The sequence below is a fragment of the Ambystoma mexicanum genome, chromosome 11 (genome assembly GCF_040938575.1).
Source record: "Ambystoma mexicanum isolate Mex_15411 chromosome 11, UKY_AmexF1_1, whole genome shotgun sequence".
Taxonomy (NCBI): domain Eukaryota; kingdom Metazoa; phylum Chordata; class Amphibia; order Caudata; family Ambystomatidae; genus Ambystoma; species Ambystoma mexicanum.
Genome location: NC_090934.1, coordinates 1393970037 through 1393989899, shown reverse-complemented (window position 1 = coordinate 1393989899; position 19863 = coordinate 1393970037). Strand labels below are relative to the sequence as shown.

At 46.8% G+C, this 19863-nt stretch overlaps 1 protein-coding gene across 3 annotated transcripts in view; it reads left to right on the top strand.

The window, feature by feature from the left end:
- The window catches only part of ZWILCH (zwilch kinetochore protein), a 613634-nt gene that overhangs the window by 468087 nt on the left and 125684 nt on the right, over window positions 1-19863 (top strand). For all 3 annotated transcript variants that reach the window (XR_011279846.1, XM_069625009.1, XM_069625010.1), the window contains one exon: window positions 14810-14966. Coding sequence is in view for 2 of the 3 variants with exons in the window: in XM_069625009.1 (XP_069481110.1) it covers window positions 14810-14966 (157 nt within the window). In the remaining variant the exon portion in view is untranslated. The remainder of the gene's footprint in view (window positions 1-14809; window positions 14967-19863) is intronic.

Below are 19863 nucleotides of genomic sequence, written 5' to 3'. Positions count from 1 at the left end.
TCCCGCCGGCTCCGGCCCCGGCATGGGAGCTCAACGTGGTGGTGACCAGGCTCATGGTACCGCCATTCGAGCCTTTGCATTTGGCGCAGCTGAAATTCCTATCGTGGAAAACGGCGTTTCTTATGGCCATCACCTGCGCATGACGAGTGGGAGAGATCCAGGCCCTCTCCTGTAAGCCGCCGTACCTGACATTCCACCAGACGAGGGTAGTGCTGAGGGCGCACCCCTCCTTCACGCCCAAGGTGCCGTCGGACTTCCATCTCAACGAGCCCTTGGTGTTGCCCGTTTTCTTCCCATCGCCTTTATCGCCGGCTGAGAGGACTTTGCACTCGCTGGATGTGGCTAGAGCGCTGAAGTTCTACGTGGAAAGCACAAAGAGTTTTAGGAAGACATCACAGCTGTTTGTGAACTTTGGCCCTGTGAACCAAGGGAAGGCCCTCTCCAGGGCTTCCATTTCCAGATGGCTCTCCGGCTGCATCATGCACTGTCACCGGTTGGCAAACCGACCGCTGCCTGTGCGTCCGAGAGCCCATTCGACCAGAGGGATCGCTGCAACTACGGCATTCCTGTCTGGTGTGCCCCTGCTGGACATCTGCAGGGCTGCTACGTGGAGGTCGACTCACACCTTCACGAGATTCTACTGCTTCGACCGGGATTCCAGGGAGGAGTCCAGAGTCGGCCAAGCAGTGCTGCGTAACCTATTCGCTTGAAGGCGAGTCTGGTGAGGAGGTAAGAGATGCTTAATGTTGAGTTGTTGAAATGCTTAGTGTTGAGCATTGCCACCTCCCATGGTTGTGCATGTGTATACTGCTATGTATTCGTGTATTCATGAGCATGTGAATTCATGCCAGACCCCAAGCTGGAGAAGGAACAAGTTACTTACCTGTAACTGTTCTCAAGCATGGGTCTGGCATGGATTCACATGCGAACTCTCCCTCCAACCCCTCTGCGGCTCTTCTTTGTCCTACTGCCACCTTACGTGCTACCAAATCTGAAGATGGCTGCCAGAGGAGGGGCTTAGGTAGAGGGCAGTCATTGGCTGGGGGCAGTATGACCCAGAGACCAGTGATTGGTTATTAGTGGAAAGACAAAACTGATTTTTTCTTTACTGAGGATTCCCAGCCAGACGACTGGGAATATTCATGAGTGTGAATCAATGCCAGACCCATGCTGGAGAATAACAGTTACAGGTAAGTAACTTGTTCCTTATTCACACTTTTGAATACCGAACTAGGGGAAAAGCAGCAATAAAATAGTATATCAAAGCCAAATGACTGTAACCTTGAAAGTGTGATTTTGTGGAAAACCCAACCAACCGTCGGGGCGACTTTAACAGTTAATATCAATAAGCATTGCCCAAGTCAAGAGAAACTGAAACCCAGGCAAACGCCATCTAGCCAATATTGCCAACAGCCAAAGGGGGCTAATGCAGTCATATAAACTCAAACGGTTTGCCCATATTGTATACAACATCTGGTACAAGGCGGGATACCCACACATTGCCAAAAACATAGTAGAGGCAGGAAGAGATCCTATCCCTATCAGTCATTGGTTGTATGTGTATTGGGGAAACGAGTGGCACAAATGCTGCCCTTCTCAGGAAAAGATATCTAGAAGGAAAGGAACATCATTTGCAGAAGAGTATTAAAGATCACCACTGTGAATCTTGTTTTCCCTGAAAAAATGTTGAAAGTTTTGGAAGCGACAATTTGTTGAATGCTGTGAAGCCGTTGTAAACCTCCTCTCAGTTGACTTGACCACAAAAGCATTTGTCGTTGTAAAACGTTCGGGCAGGGGAGTATACCTGAATGGTAGGCGTTGGGAGACTGTAGGCCTGGCATGGAAGCAGGCCATGTGGAAGTTGAAGGAGAGCTACAAGGTGGTCCTGACAGAGGCACTTTATGTTGTTTGTAGTGCTGGAAGAGGAGCCGTGCAAGGTTGTTACAAAGAAGTTGTATTTCTTTGAGTTGTCAGTGGCCATTCATCCTGACCAAGACAATCTTTGTTATTGAGGCACTAAGATCCTATTTAAGGAGAAAGAAGAAACTTCTATCTTCTGTGATGGAACTTTCTGTAGACCAATTGAAATTGCATCAAACCATATTGGAACCCGTTCAGAATCGGGATACCCTTGTGTTTTTTTCTTGAACCATGAAGCCGAATCACGTTTAAACCTGGGGAAGGGGAGTATGACCGCTTATGAAGAAAGACTGTGATTGCTTTGTGAATTCAATCATTGTTTTGAACTGACTTTAGTTTGAGGGACAGATATCAATTATTAGTGTTTCCTTTAATTTATTTTAGGCTGGGAAACCCTTGTCAGGGTAGGGATAGTGAGGCGTTCATCCAACCTTAAAATATAATAAAAATGGCATTTGTTGAGAACTTCACGACGTGGTGCGCCTCACATGACTGACCCCTCACAATGCCATCTGGGCCTGGGCTTTTGTGAAGTCTGCTTCCGTAAGGCCGCCAATAGTTCAATAGTAAAATTGATAGTAAGCAGAGTAATATGCTGCATTATTTGTAATAAGTGGATCAAAGATGTTTTAGGGGTATAGGCTTGAAATATGATTAACCCATTTTGAGTCCTGAACTGCAGTTTCAAGCAAATGATCTCTACTACAGTAGCTATGGCCGTTGTTAACCATTTGCCAGAAATTCCTAGAATTTTGGATCTCAGCTGTCTTGTGAAGCTCATCCCAGGCCTGAATATCCAATTCCTTCTTCCGTATTACAATTACTTTTTTATACTGTCTTTTAGACAGGGATCCTTCAGTACATCAAGACTGCTAGACTTACTACTTTAGGATTTGTCAAACAAATTTTTCTCCTTTTCAAAATTCCCTTGCCTACTAGTTTAAAAAAAGGCATATTCAACTAATTTCATGTACTCGTCTATCGGGCATCTGTCTCAAAAATATGTTTCATCGATGGCAGATCGTTTGATATACGATAATTAAACTCATGTTCTTTTGTTACATCCCATCTGATAATCCTGCGTGCACTGGTAATCGAATTAGCTGCTATGTGTGGTAGTTTAACTTCATTGACATAAGACAAGGGCCACTTAACATTAAGTAAGACTGCCTGATGGTACTACAGCGTTTAAAAAAAAAAAACATTTTTAGGACCCTAAAATCAACAATAAGAGCCCATCTATTTAATGAAATACAAAATAGATCAATTGTTGTGGATCCCTAATGGCCCCTATATGTAAAGACACCCCCCCCCCGCCCGTCTGAGCTAAACAATTTACTGACCATAGTCCCCACTTGACCAACAAGACCCCGGTGGGAGGCAGACTTTCTCAGTATCTGAACGAATGGCGTGGCATTACATGCTTGGGCATTGGTAATGGTGGTCCAAGGTTACTGCCTTCCTTTTCAAAAAAGGCCTCTAGATCATCCACCGGGATACAACTCTGTCAAAATCCCGGATCCGCTCCTTGTGCAGAAAATCTTGACCCTGCTAGAGAAAGGTGCAATAGAACATGTACCTGTAGCGAGAGGAACAAGGGTTGGTACTGCCCGTATTTTCGAATCCCCAAGAAGGACGGAGGATTGAGACCCATCTTGGACTTAAGAAACTTGAACAAGTTCCTCAGGAAGGACAAGTTCAAGATGGTTACCCTTTCTCAGATCCTTCAGGCTCTCCAACTCCAAGACTGGTTGGTATCATTGGACCTTCAGGATGCTTACTTTCATGAGCCAATCCACCTCAAGCACAGAAAGTACCTGAGGTTCGTGGTTGGCACTTCTCATTATCAGTTTCGAGTTCTGCCTTTTGGTATGACCTCTCCCCGAGGGTTTTCACCAAGTTGATGGCGGTGGTGGCAGCGAGTCTCAGGAGAGGGGGGGGATTCATGTCTACACCTACCTGGATGATTGGCTGATCAGGGCTCGTTCACTGGAGCAAGCCCGGGAACATCTCAACGTAACCTGCCACTTCCTCCCTCCACAGACTGGGTTTCTCCCTCAATTACAGAAGTCCCACATGATACCATCCCAAAGACTCCAATTTATTGTAGCAGTCCTGGATACTTCCTCGGGGAAAGCCTCGCCACCCGAGGTGAGAGCTCAACACATTCTGGAGATGGTTACCAAATTCCAGAGTGCCCAGCATCTGCCGGCCTTCGATTTTCTGAAGTTGCTCAGTCTCATGGCATCCTGCATTTTCCTGGTGCCAGAGGCGTGCTTGAGAATGTGACTCATTGGTTCTAGTTCTCAGGCAAGATGTCGGGTCACCTGCAAGTTCTGAGCAGAGTTGCTCAGGACCTTCTGTGGTGGGCTTGCAAAGACAACATTCTCAAGCGAGAATCGTTTGGCAACCATTGCTCGAGATAACGATAGTGATGGATGCCTCACTCACGGGGTGGGGAGCCCACACCAACGATTGGACAATCAGCAGTCATTGGTCTCCATCGGGGTCCAAACTGCATATCAACCTTTTGGAGCGGAGGGTGATCAGACTAGCACCGAAGGCCTTCCTGCCCTCTGTACGGGGAAGGGAATGTCCTGATAAGGATGGACAACACGGCGGCCATGTACTACCTCAACAAGAGAGGTGGTGTAGGGTCACTACCACTGTGCAGAGAGGCAATGCAGCTCTGGTTCTGGGCAATACAAGAAGGAATCTCTCTGTCGGCAGCTCACCTAGCTGGAGAGCAGAACAGAGTAGCAGAGGCTCTGAGTAGGCAAAGCAGTCTCCCACTAGCTTAGGAAGTCCTTCAAGAGATCTTCACCCTTTGGGTAACCCCTCAGGTGGATCTGTTTGCGACCGGTGTCAACCGGAAGTGCGAACAGTACTGCTCCTGGGAACTTTCCCCTAGAGGAGCTCTAGGAGACGTGTTTGTGGTGGATTGGGAACTTCCACTCCTGTATGCGTTTCCTCCAGTCCCCGTCATTCCTCATGTGACGAGGGGGTTGAGAAAGTTCGGGAAATCCATTATCCAAATTGCCCTGGATTGGGCTAGGAGGACGTGTAACCCTGACCTTCTGGACATGTCCATCTGCCCTCCAATACGTCTTCCACAGAGAGAGGATCTTCTCTTGCAAGAGAAAGGTCGGGTTCTCCATCCAGAGGTCAAGACACTTGGCATTCATACATGGTTTCTGAAAGGCTGAGATGCAAGGCTTGGGAGTTCCCGGATGACGTAATGGAGATTTTGCTTTCGGCCAGAAGGCCAGCAACTAAATCTTTGTACCGTTGCCATTGGAATAAGTTCAGCAACTGGTGCAGGGATAAGAATGTGGATACGTTTCTATGATTAGATCTAAATGTAATTGGTACTCCCACCTACAAATTATTACTCCTTTGGGAGTCTATCATATGATGAGGAATACGTTGAAGGACACAATCCATTCGAAGAACAAGTTAATTACCCTTGGTAACATTCTTTCATTTGGATGCTCCTCCCACGTATTCCTCATCGCCCCTCCCAGCCGTACAATTTACGCGTTACACTTTACGCTTTCTGTGAGCCTATGGTGAAAAACAGAACTGACGCCAACCGGCGCTGCATGCTCTATTTATACTGATGATGACGTTGACAGTGGAACGGAGGCCCTCGAGGGACATCGACTCATCGACTCAGCGACAACGCATAAAGCACCCTCTGTGTAAAACAAATTCTGAAGCAGCAAAGCTGGAGATATTTATTATAAAATGAGGAATACGTGGGAGGATCATCCAATCGAAAAAACATTATCAGGGATAAGTACTTTGTTCATCTCCTAAAAAGTGAGTAGTGTTGGTGCAGGTTGTAGGTAAGTAGTTTGGATTTAAAAAGCTCTAGAAGTGTTCGGTGGACTTGGCCCTGCTTGGTAATGTTGATTATTATGTTTTTTTATCGCGTAAGGCTAGCTCAGGAGCAACATAATGCTGAACAGGTCATTGACAACACATTGGTGCCGATACTTATTTTTTTTTAGATCATAAGGCTAGCTGGTAATCAGTGCTTTACAAGTCATTAACAAATCGGTAGAGAGAATTTAACTGACAGAAAACATAAATAATAATGATGCAAAACAAGGGTGGGGGGTCTGGGAATCTCTCTACCAGCACAAACATAACCCAATGACCTGTTCTTGGGTGAGTAACCCCTGGGAGAGACTCCTCTACCAAGTCTTTAGCTCACTGTCCCTTTCACAGAGAAGAAATGTCCCTGCATATCAGTCTTTGTCCTGCCCAGGGGCAGTCCAGCACCGAAATACTAGGCAATTCTCCTCTGAACAAGAGTACCAACAGCAACCCCATACAAATAATGATACCAGCTCCACATATGAATGGGGGTGTACACAAGATATCCAGAATCTTGGGTACACCAAGGTGTCATTGGAAGAGCCAGGTCTTTAGTTCTTTTCAAAACTGCAGGAAACTTAGAGCAGTTCCTCCAGGTTGCCACCAGGATGGAGTCCAAGGACCGGAGCGTAGCAGGAGATTAACTGTTTCCTAGTTTTCTCTTTGCACAACAGTGTCCCTTCCAGTCTGATGGTCTTGCTGCAAGATGGCCGTGGGTTGTCCCATGTTTTTGGTTTTGCTCTCAGGTGTCTGGCATATTAGTGGTGGTGGGCTTGTAGGTGAGGCAATCGGTTTTGAACACAATCTTGGCTGGGATGGGGAGCCAGTGTAAAGTGTACTGCAAAGTAAAAAGTCAACTAGAACCTTCAGGCACCAAGCTTGAATGGTTGTACACTAAAGGGCTACAGTAGGTATTTTATTTTTTAAACTAAGTTTCTGTAGGGACCTCTGTTCAGAATGAGTTTCCATGGAACCTGCAACCTCTGGGTGAGCGTGTGGTGAGGTTCCAGGTACCGCTTGGGGCAGTTGGTTGGTTGGTGGTGATGGTGAGCCGGCAGGTCGCTGCATGTAGCAGGCTTGTCAAATAAAGGTGAAGTCACATACCTGCGTGCATTGTGTTCCTATCTGTGAATTGCATCTGAACAGCCTCCCAGCGTTCAGTAGGCTGTTTTCATTTACACTCAAAGGTTGCCACCCACCACTGGATCCTACAGCAACATGGAGAGAGTTGCAGAGGGAAACTGGGTGCCAGAAGGGATGGGGTATTGGTATCCCCGCAAGGTCTCTGATGAGGACTCATCAGAGAACTGTAAAGAAAAAAAACAGGGCAGGGAAAATCAAATACTTTATGTAAAACCGTGACCTCTGTTTGCCCCTATAATCTTTTTAAAAAAAAGATTAAAAGATTAAACAAAAGTAAACACAATTATAGGGCATATCAAAGACAATGCGGATCTGGTTGGAAGAGGTCCAAATAAGATTCTAATCTTAGCACGGTCATTAAGAAACATCTGCTCAAACTCACCAGCACGACTCCTGGCACAACCCCACTTTCTGCATTGAAAACATTCAGGGTAAATCAGAGGGAAGTGGCAGCAGCGGTTTAACTGAATGAAGAGGATAACCATCACAAAACTCATGGAGAGGATGTCAAACCCCATTGCCGCTAGCCAGACGACCCTGGGTGGTGGCCCAGATCTTCTGACAGGCCATTTCTCAGATTTCGTACCACTAGATATTTACTTGCAGGCCTTCATTCGATTTCCAGCACCTGGCCAATTTAATCCAGGCCACCAATTATAGGTGGCTGATCAAGGACACCATGCGCCCATGCATGGGGTAGACCGACTCCATCTCGCCCAACAAAACCACTAATCGGTCCATTGGCAACTGTAACCCAGCGATATCCTTTACCAATGCCACAACTTCCTTCCAGAATACTTGGGCCTTTCCGCAAGTCCACCACAGGTGTAAAAAGTCGCTCTTCAACCGCAAGTCTCTCCAACACACATGAAAAATTGAACCATCCATCCTATTCAGATGGGATGGGTACATGTACCACAGAAACATGACTTTATATGTATTCTCTTCATTCGTCAAACATGGGGATGCAGCCGCGGCCCTCAGCCAGATGGTGCACCAGGACTCGTCAGAAATCGCCCGACCCAAATCCCCTTCCCGCTGTGACACATAGGAAAGCTGCGACGCTGGGTCCAATATGTCCAATAATGTATCTAATCCAGTTATATATTTATTTCCCTCTCATACGGTGAGCTCCAGTGCAGTGGGTGCCAGAGTTCCAGCCCTGTGTGCTGTGGCACTAGTCGGCCAGTGCCTTAGTTGGTAATACCGAAACCGCTCCGATTGAGACCCCAAATTCAATTCAATTCAACCTTACATGCCTCAAATGTCACTGGAGCATCACTGTGATACAGTTGCCTCACCCGATTAACCCCTTCCCCATGCCATGCTCCAAAGGCCTATTCGCCAAGCGTGGCATGAAGTCCGGGCTACCAAAGACCGGCGACAGTGGGCCCATGCCAACAGGAACCCTCCATATCCCAATATCCTTATCCCAGTAAGAAAGCATAGCCAACTAGGAGGGAAGGAGAGTCCCTGTACCAGCCCTAATAGCACCCCTGAGTGTGGTAAATCCCATAGGGGTTGTGCAGACAGTGATTGCTCAATATCCACTTCCCCGCCACACAACAGGTGCAATAGATTAGCTGCCATAACGGAGCAATAAAGAACTGGATGGCCCAAGCCTCCACCCTATTTGTCAGTATGGAGTGCCTGTCTGGCCACCTGCGACTTAACAATCCAACCACACAAATGACATTTTCTGGTGACAGGGATTTGATGGCAGTGCTCAGGATGAGAATCGGCAGAGCCATATCAGAATACAAAAGTGTAGGAACGACATTCATTTTGATGGCCGTGATCCTACCCAATCAGGAGATCTCCTGGTTCCCGCATCTAAACAAGTCTTCAGCCGGATCTTTGAGCACAGAGGGGATATTAGCCTGATACAAGCCTACATAGTGTGTGGGAATGAGGGGTCGTTTAGGCCCCCCTCACACATTCAGCACAATGTGGACCACTTGCTCGCACAATAGCGGGGGGCGCTTCCATTGCCTGCGTCTTAAGCAGGGCTATTGTGGGGGACACGGTGTCCATTTTGTGTGCCCTCAGCTCCATCTTGGGACTAGGCCTCACTGCGATAATACGAAAAGGCTTCTCTCCCCTTTTGCAGCGCCGCGCACTCCGTGCTCATGGCCCCCACCTTTTCTCATTCTGTCAGAAAGCTTTCCCAGCTCCATTTCTCACGGATGCGGCTGGGACAATTGAAACAAATATACTAATGTAACATCTCACTCTTCCTCTGAGATCACTGTCCTGTGTGTGAACCGGCCCGGACCATGACTTGTAGCTCATCCATCTCCACAAACCTGCCTGTGCCCTCTTACCCTCACTGTTGGAAAATAACTGCCGTTATAACCCTGTGCCCCTTAAGGTATTCCCTTGATGTACCAGAGGTCTGACCCTGCTGTGAAGCCCACTCCAGTATGCCCACTACTAAAACTAGACCTCTGTCACAGTATATTGCACGTTAGAACTAACAAATGTCAGTGTGCCCCATGATTGCTTTGATGGGCTCAGATTTACCCCAAGATCGATGTTATCACACTGACCAAGACCCCTAAACCTGGTAACTCCATATAAGTCATAATGAAAGATGCTCTGATTTTATGCATGCAATTTATAGGTTCAAAGAAGATTTACTTAAGCTTATACTGATGGTCATTGTTTATTATATGTCTAGTGATAGTTTTTGTATGCTAGCTTAGTGTCTGCCCTGCCTCACCGAGACCTGACCCTCACCCCTCCTGGACAATGGCAGCCAGACCACGTGACGCTCACCCTCCCGCCAACGGAGCAACCAATCCGGATGAAACAGCACCCATAGCCACATAAGTGTCAATGTTATTTACCCAATCCCAAGCATTTGTAATCCCATATAGTGTGATTTCAGTGATGATGCTTTTTCCCTTCATAAGCCAATATCTTTGTATTGTTTGCCAGAGCGCTCTGGGGGCAGCAGAGTTCTCTGGATGCCAATTATTTACAAAGAAAGCTTAACTCTTGCAACCTGGTCTTAGTCTCATTCCCCATTGGGGTGTTTCATATTCATTTGTATTTGCATGTGTAAGACAGGGAGTGAGCCTTCAGTAGGTAGGGGTTAACCAAACCTCCATATAGTCTTAACTCAACATCACTCCAAGCAAAGGGAAACTTGCTTCGTATCTTGGTCGTTTTATCCAGGGACCCTGAGACAATTTTATGCCTTGGATTTGCTCATATTCACAAGAAAGCCCAAGGTTTTTTCAAACTGGTCTAGCTCCAGCATCAACGATGACAGTGATGAGTGAGTATGCATCATCATCATCATCAAAACCTCTCCGCACACAATGCCGCCTTGTGGCCCGTCCAGTCAATCGGAATACCGCTAATTCCCGGGTTGTTTCTAATTCAGGTGGCTAGGTGTTCCATAATAAGACCATACATGAGGGTGATGGACGGCATCCCTACCGAGTGCCTCTAGAGATCATTATATTACCAGCCCAGTAAGACATAAACCCACATTTTGGGAAATTTGTAGCAAGCCAAGACTCTAGCAATAAATGTGGGGCCAAACCCAATCTTCTGGAACGTCGACTGAATGAAGCGCCAGTCCACACTGTCTAACGCTTTATTAGCAAAAAGCACCGGCAGCGTCCTTTGTATTTCCTCCTTCCCAGGATATCCCCACGATCCCGATGAATTAAAGAAGATAAAGCCCCCATCAGCCGAGAGGCCAATACCTTGAAATAGATCTTGGCATCCGTGTTGAGGAGGGAAATTAGGCGATGGGAATCAGACCTCGTAGCATCTTTGCCTAGTTTTAAAATCAAGGACATCAAAGAATCGCCTATCGTGTGCCCCCGATTGCAAGAAGGAATTAAAGAGCACTGTCAAGGAAGTTAACAACTGGGCCTTAACGGTTTCATAGAGCAATGGAGTAAATCCATTAGGGCCCGGGGCCTTCTGTTTAAGGAGCAAACTGTTAGCCATATCAATCTCCCAGACTGTAATGGGGAGCTCCAACTGATCACGGAGCGCCTGGAAAGGCCTGCAGATGTGAAATAAGAATCCTGCTCACCCAAGGTCAAATTCTCAAAGACCATCATACTCCCATGGTATACCACAAACACCTAGTTTCCCGCCCTTTGAACTGTAAGGCTCCAGAGGAGTCCATAATACCTGCAACATGGTTCCTGGAGTTCAATTTATATGCTAACAGTTTATTGACCTTTTTACCCTGTAAATAATACAGTTTTGTGCTTATAAGGGACGTGGCGGTGTCAGTCTCCATCAGTGCCTCCAAACTGAAGCTAGCCAACCTCAATTGTCTATAGTCCCTTTCAGTTTTCAATTGGGCATGGGACTTTTCCCACTCTCCAGGCGCTCTCTGTCCTGCTTATTAGATTTAAATTTGGCCACAGACCGGCTGATAAATTCGCCCCTTATGACCTTTGCCCCTTATAACGACCTTCCAAGCACCCCAAAGTATCCCGGCCGGGGTCACCACAACAAAATAATTACCAATGGACGTTGCAATTTCTGTATGAAGAACCGGATCTTCAAGCGGATCATGAAGTTTGCATTCATGCCTCAGCACTGAGCTATCCCTACTAATTCACAGCTCGGCTAATACTATGGAGTGATCCGAGAACAGCCTGCGACCAATGTCCGATCCCGACACAAAAGGAACCAAGTAAGCGGAGAACAGAAGATCAGTCCTTCAGGTGCCTCCTGTGTACATACAAATAGTGGTTATATTTCCTATCTGTTTCATCAAGAAACCACCAAACATCGAACACACCCAGTTCCTGCCGGGCTCTCAAAAAAACAAGGGAGTTCTTCTAGTCCGCGTCGGAGGATGGGAGTGTCTTATCCATCCCGGAGTCCGGCACCAAATTAAAATCTCCCCCAAGTACTAGGCAACCTTCTGCAAATGCTGCAAGAATCAGGAGGACCGCCGCTAAGAAATCATGCTGATTATCATTCGGAAAATACAGCGAGGCCAGCATAACACAATGACCCAACAATGTGCCCTTCACAGGAGGTATGTCAACCAGGATCTCTCAAAACGCCCCTTTTAACAAAAGCAATGCCTCTCGCTATTAAAATCAGTGTCCCCTTTTTAGAGCCAGCCTAGGCATACAATTGTGCATGGTAGGCCCTACACCGCAACCAGTGTTCTTCTGTGACAATGAGTTTCTTGAATCATAGCTGTGCCCACTTCGGTCCCCTCAAGCCTTCTCAGTAACAACCTCCTCTTGACCGAGGAGTTCAACCTATGAGCATTCAGGGTCACTAGCTTATAATTTTTCACAGCCATCATTCTGGCACAGTGGGCAGAGAACGAAATTCACAACAAGATGACACCCGTAGATCAAGTCCCCCACCACCATCCAGAGAACAGCATTGTTGCAAAAAGACAGATACACTGAATACTTGAAAAAACCCTGAAAACAAATCAAACCACTATCCCCAACCACCCAAATCCCTCCTAATCCCCAGTCACAATCAACCAATCCAGCCGTTTCCTCCGGCCAATTCCGGATGGGCTCAGCCCGCAAACCCCCCCCCCCCCCCACTCTTACTCATAAACATAATCATACTGCCTGCTCCACCACCAATTTTAAGTAAGCAAGATCCCATCAAGTCACTGCTCCCCCAATGGTAGAGGAAAAACAGTAGTTCAGTTTTACCCTGTTGACATCCACATCTCCGCCCGCCCCCTCCACCCACCCAGTTACTCACTCTCCACGCAACTAAAACAGAAAACCGGCCTCAAGGACCCTTTAAGCAGGCAGGGCAGGACCTGCACCTGTCCCATCCAGCTTCCTGTGCATTTGAGATCTCTTGGCCTTAGTCCAAGTCCCCTGTCAGGACAGGCGATCTTCAGATCGGTACCAGGCTGATCCATTAGGCCTGGAAGCAGGGTTCATTAGTAACCTGGCCTTCTGCATGGACGCAACAGTCTTCTGTTCGCCATTACGTTTGTAAATCACTGCACAGGGAAAGCCACATCTATAAAGAATGTCATACTCTCTCAGCCAAAATGTAAATTCACGGAGGGCCATCCTCTTCGCCAGTATCAATGGTGCAAGGTCCTGCAGCAAGAGTAGTTTCAACCCCCTGACAATAATTTCCATGGTTGCCTTGTCTGTGAAAATGATTCCCTACTTTACACTGTAGCATTGAACTCTGGTGAGCACATCAGGAAGCCACTTGTTACGCAACCGGGCAGTGGAGTACACTCTATGGGTCTATCCATTTCAATACCCTTTTCTGTTGGCCACTAACTGGGATTTGAAGTCCTCAACATAGACTGAGGTCAGTGTCCAGGATCTGCAAAGAAACACCTCTGAGGCAAATGTTATTCTTCCATGACCTGTTCACCAAGTCCCCCTGTTTCAAAAGCAATGTAGCCTGCTGGGCCTCCAGCTCCTCCACCCGGGATGTTAGTTGCGATGCCTCATATGAAGCCTTGTACGTGGTGCTTTCCGAGTCATTGATACAGTCCTCCGTCAAGCTCACTCGCTTATCTACTGAATCCACTTTTCATTCGAGCTCTCCCACCATCCCATGTACTTCCTTCTTGAAGATTTCTAGGAGGTTGGATATTGTGGCAAGCACTGAGGGATCCTCTGCCTGGATAGACTTGGGCTTCCACCAGCAGTTCCGTTCTCTGTGACTTATAATGGTTCTGCATCAGGGCTACATCTCCGCCCTTGTCCCCCCCCTGCCTCTCAAGCATTTTCGCAGACATTACGATGGTCGTTAGATTACGATAGTCTCAAGGGACAAACCATACCACAAATGTAGACCGCAGGCCTGCTCCGCTAGTGCCTCCACCACGATCACCAGTGCCCAGCCACGCCAATGCTCCAACCGTAGATCCAACAGGAGGAGGAAGGAGAGGTAGCCGTACCATATTCCTTACAAAGCCCCTTGGAAAAGGGGGGCCCTAGTGCTTATGTGGGGCGGAGCACCATCTTGGATCAGCCTGGGTGCCTAGCGGTGATCCTCTGACTGGATCAGCACAGCCCGGCTCATCCGCAACCATTGTAAATGCCCACCACCTCCTGGGACACCTGAGGTGAGCCTCCGCCGTTGTTCACCAAATCAAGCGCGTGTGGCACAGTCGCGTGCTCCAAATTGCCCAAGGAGCTCACATGGGGCAAGTCTGATGCCATGCTCTTCCTGGCCACGCCCCCTCCACCTCTAATAATCTTGTCTGTTAAACTTCTATGATGAAGAGTGCCTGCCTGAAAAGAACACAAGGACTTGAATTATGTCTTATAATTGAGCTAAATAAGCATGAGTAGCAACACGCTTTCTTTTTCATAGATTGTCTCTGTGGTCTATGACTCAAGCTTTGGGTCTGTGATCAATGACCCAAGCTTTGTCACTCAAACACCCCTGCAAGGCAGCAGGGCCTCTGATTTGGTGCAAACTGTTATCAGCGGTATGTTTGCTATTGTATACCAATTCTGCCACTGTTTTGCGAGTGTCAGCAAGCATTTTGCAACTCAAGGTCTATTGCTAAAAATTGTTAGTAAGTAGAACTTTTAAGCAAAGGAAAAGGATGCATGCGCTAACGGAGATGAGCAGTAATGTTTCAATTCATTCACATGACTTTTAAAAAAGAAATATTCCTATTTGCACTACTTAACATCCTCGGTAGTTGGCCTTGTCCCCTAGCGCAGCATTCAGGGTTCTCTGGTTTTCTATGCCAGAGTGTGGATGACACCACAATAGATGATGTTGCAGACCATAAACATTGGTTTGTGTATGTGTTTGTGCGCGCATGCATTTAATGCAATTTAGCCACATTCACCCAAGGAAGTGTTGGAAGTTGCGTCCACTTAATTATTTGATATTTTTCTCTTTCCAGATTCACAGAGGGAGTAGCAGTTCTCTTAGCCGCTTAATACAGCAATCCTATCATGGCAACATGGAGGCTGTCAGTCTCGTTGGCCTGGCACCCATCCGCATGTTACTGGAGATTGGTCTGGATAAGATGAAGAAAGATTACATCAATTGTTTCATAGGTAGGTGTGCTTTGTTGTAATGAAACGCCCCCCAAATCACCCAAACACAAGTTGTAACCTCGTACTGCAGAATCAAGCGACCTCAAAGATGGACTATACCTAAGGCACTTCTCCCAACTTTTTTTTAGTAGAATGTTTCACTCCCACCTTTAATTCCTTTTGGCTCCCAATCCCTGACCTCCATGCCTTGCCCTCTCATCTAGGTCTGAGGCCAATCCCTCTTATGCTGTCTGGTACTACATGCCCAGGTTCATGTCCTACCGTCCATGCTTGGAATCTTGATGGTGCTACTGGTTTTGCAAATTGCCTGCTCCCCTTTCCCTGCTCACTGTTTGGACTTATAAAAAAAAAAAAACCTGCATTCTGCTTTTCTTGATTCCCGGCACTGCTCCATATTCCCAGCCAGCATTTGTGTGCGTGTCTCTGATGTTTGGACGCTTTACTCTGTCAAGAATTACTGTATGTGGTGCTTGCTAATTTGCAGAAGGTGCGAGAGCGTCCACACTCTCAGCACTTGGTTAAGCTCATGCCTTCAATTACCTATTTGATAATGGCAGCAATTGGTAAATGATGACATGCATTTTCATCCCTCAAATCCAAGAAAAGTTGGCGTAGAAATTTACAAAACCAGGTCTGCCTCCTTTGTTATAATGCCTTTTATGTTGTTGCATTCCTTCCCTTTTTGTGGGGTGTAGCTTGGGAGACTCTGATCCTTATTGGGGGCACGGAGGAGATTGTGCCACACGCGCAGTGCCTTACATTGTGATGGATACTATTTGTTATGCTGTTTCTTTGTTTTTCTTTAATATGTTTTGAGGGGCCAGATGCAGCAACGAGTGCCTGGGTAATCAATAATGCAGATGAGTAAATCTGCATCTCAGAGCATCAATCCCAACTTGCCCATATTTGAAAAGTGTGATTTACAATGTAGCACGCACGCCGAACACATGAGCTGGGCCTCGGAATAGGATTTAATTTGTAATAGTAATAGTAATAGTAGTATGTTAGCTGCACCCATCAGCAATCCATACCTCATTCCCGTCTAACTGGCGCTAAAGGAACATACTCCAGGTTCAGTGCATCACTTTATTCCATCTCATGCTCCCCTCACTCTCAAGCCTTAAACATTCGAGATACCACACATCCCGTTCTCTGATACAGCAATAAAAAGGTGGGTGCCCACTCAGTGAATTTGGGGCAGAAGAAACTGGTGTGAGGACATATATCCTGGGAGTGTCTGGAATATACCTGTGGAAATAAAAGCCTGGAGATTCTGTGATGAATCCTGCAGAGTCATCAATAAACCTCAACCTAATATTTCCTCCCATGTAGCCAGGGGCAGGCAGCCGCTAACTGATCCTAACCTTGGAGGTTGTATTATGAGGGAGGACCACATGGAAGGAGATGGCTGTCAAGGGGAAGTGTTGACTCCTTTGGGAGGGACACGGTATTCGTCGTCTTAGGAGACTGAGGACCCTATAATTCCCAAATACCTAATGATGTGTTATGGCTGCACAAATCCCTCCTATAAAACAACCCAAAAAACCTTTTATGACAAGTCATCCAGACAGAATAAGGTTTTTACTTTGGGAGTTCATGAATTCAATGTGACGTCATCTAATTATCATGATTTTGTCTTGGGTAAAAGTCCTAACCTCAAGGTTTAATCGCGAACCATTTATATACAGTCTCTGATTACATTCAGTTCACAAAGCAGTCAGAGCTTAATGGATTTGAAGGAACCAAAAACACTATGGACTTCAGGTTCCAGAATGCCTGTGGTACGGAGACGAGGAAGAGGGGCCAAGAGTTAGTAAAGATCAGAGGTGCTATTGGAACCAATGCACGGTCTATTTGTTGTGAAGCAAGGCACTTCAGGAGGACATTTAAATGTGTGAATGAGACACAGCTGGAGGAAGGAGTATCAGAGGCAGAAGCAGTCAGGAGAGAGAGGCAGCAGAAGAAAGTGCACCATCAGAAGCCGATTCAGGAAGAGAAGGTGTGCAGTTTTATGGAGTACGTGCAGCAGGAAGCAGAGTGATGGAAGGCAGCGGGGAAAGGTCCAGCTGTGGGGAAGACATGCTCCCAACCCGACCTGAGCTGCTTAGGTGTGCGTGAGGATACAGAGACTCCTCTGAGCCCGTGGAGATCCAGAGAATAGCTGTGCAGACAGCTGAAGCTACTCGGGAGCTGTCAAGGGTATGTATGGTCAGACCGCGGAAGGCTTGCTTCAGGCGATGGAAGAAAAACAGAGACGCCGAAGGAGAACGGTGAGTTGGCCTGAAGGTAAAGGTAACCCCGGGGCACTTCGAGAACATTTTGCAGTAGCAGCTAACTTTGAATACCAAACCAGTAGAGTAAAGAGGCAACTTGGATGCAATCCTCCTTTTCTGAGAATTTCTATATTTTTACATTTGTATAACGCCTAGACCCACGGGTATTGCAGTGTTTGTACAGAGGGAAACAAAGTGAAGGTTTAACAGACCAACCAAGGTAATAAGTCCAGAAAAAGTAATATCCAGGATAAAGGCGGCAGACCAGTCTAAGAGGAGGAGGATGGCAAGATTGCTGGTGTGTCGGATACTATCCAGTTGCATTTTCAGGTGTAGGAATGCTGTTTTGGCACTCTGTTTTGGACAGAAGCCCAGCTGTCTAGAACCAAGGAGGGAATGCTGTTCAAGAAATTATTGGGATTGGAGATAAGCAAAATGACCTATAATTCTTAGCAGGAATGGCACTGTTGTAATGGGCTTGTTGGTGGGAACTGCTTGGGTCAAGGGATGGGTTTATTAGCAGTGGGGTGTCCCAGGCTTCTTTGATGCTGATGGGTACTTCGCAGGAGGAGTTAACAGTGGAGTTAACAGTCTGTGATTGGGGTCAGGCTGGGGGCGCAGAGCTTTGATGCAAGTGGGGTCAGGTATCTCCCTTACAATTTGAGGGTTTAAGAGACTGGATGGTTTCCAGGACAGTCGATTGGTTTTTCAGGAAGGAAGGAGAAGTGGGGGTGCAGCTCCACTGGTGCGTTATCAGTGATTGATAGTTTATTTATAATGTGCCTATTCACAAGTGTTTCAAGGCGCAACCAGGCAGGCAGGGGGAAAAGAGGGGAGAACACAACATACTATCTTACTAGGCCTAGTATCATTTTGCTCGTGGAAGTGCGCAGACAAGAAGTGCAGGAGGAAGGATGGGGGAGAAGTGCACCTACTGGAACAGTGCCCTGGGTTAAGTGAAGAAGGCAGGGCCTCCAAGGAGAACATGCCCAGAAAGTGCAAAGAGGGCCAGGTGGTACTGCAGGAGGGCCCAAAGGCAAATGCTAGGAACTGGGTTGTGGGGTCGGGGGGGGTGCAGATGCCCTATATGACTCATAGGGGCACCCGGCAGCCAGTCAACATAATAGCAGGAGGAAGGGTAGCGGAGGGAAGCAGTGAGAAAAGGAGGTGGGGAAAGGTTAGCAGGGGAGAGGCAGAGAAAAGGAAGAGTATAAAAGGAAGGTCTTGAGGAGCTTGTGGAAATTGAGGAGGTCCGGCTCAAGGCAGAGAGTGGCAGGGAAGCCATTCCAGAGGTAGGCTCCTGCAGAGGAAGTAGATCTACCACCCAGTCGCTTCTTGGAGAAGCGACACACAAAGAGAATTGGAGGTAGACGAGCAGAGGGCTCTGGAAGGAAGGTACTTGGGAAGAGAGCGTTGGAGATAGTACAGACCACAGCCTCAGAAGGCCTTGTGGACAATACAGAGGGTCTTGAACTTGATCCCTGCGGCCACTGGGAGCCAATGGGGGCTGGGAATTCCGAGCCGGAGAGATGCAGTCCCTGGGCTTGAGGCCAATCAGAAGTCTGTGTCCTGTTTTGGAATAGTTGCAAAAATGGTTGGCAAAAAAATTTGTTCCATTACTCAGACCGCCATAGGTCAGAAAGAGATGATGTACATCAGCGAAGAAACTCTTATAGGCGCAAGAAATCTCCTTCACCAAAATCAAGAAACGACTGTAGCCACGAAAGGTCTTCTAACAAACAGGAATCAAGACCCTTAGCAGCTGGAACTGAAGAAAATTGGAAATGGCTGATGGCACTAGTGGCAGACAAAATCAAGATGCCATAGGACGGGGCTTTGTCAGCACCCACGCCCCTCACAATAGCCTCATTGAACACAAGGGGTTTCAGTCATCTGTTCCAAGAAGGAACCAATCAAATTAAAATGCATGATATCTTTTGCTTTCAAGAGACCTGGTTGCATACTCCGCCTATAGTTGAAGGCTATTCAAGCCATCTCAACCCAGAAATCAAAGGAAATACTGGTAGGCCAATGTCAGGCCTACTGGTTCTTATTAATAACCAATTTGACTTTGCAATAGTAAAAGAAATCATGCCAACCCCTTTAATTCACATTGTAGTAGGATCTATCAAAATTGCTGACCAACAAATAAGGAAAACACTCATAATTGTTAACCTTTATTGGAATCCCGCATCCGCCGCAAGCATGAATTTTCCGGACCAAATAGAAAAATGGTTAGTGCACTGTATAGAAAAATGGGTGGACCCATGGTTTATTATGTGTGGTGATTTGAATTCGAAATGTTGGGATGAATCCACAGGCCTCTTAACAATTGATAGCTTCACTCTAACATCAGCGGAAAAGAGAGGTTACCAGTGGAACACCGTTATGAATACGCATAAACTGAATCTATTAAACGGCAATACCACTGGAGACATCCCAGCTAATATCACCAGGAAACATGGCAATGGTGGCCACATACTAGATTACATTTACATTTCATCGGAACTGATTATGGCAGAAAATAAAATGGTGGTAATACACATGAACAACAGTAATCATAATTTGCTTTCAGCCAAATTACTACCAATTCAAAATAATGCAAAATTCACAAATATGAAGTT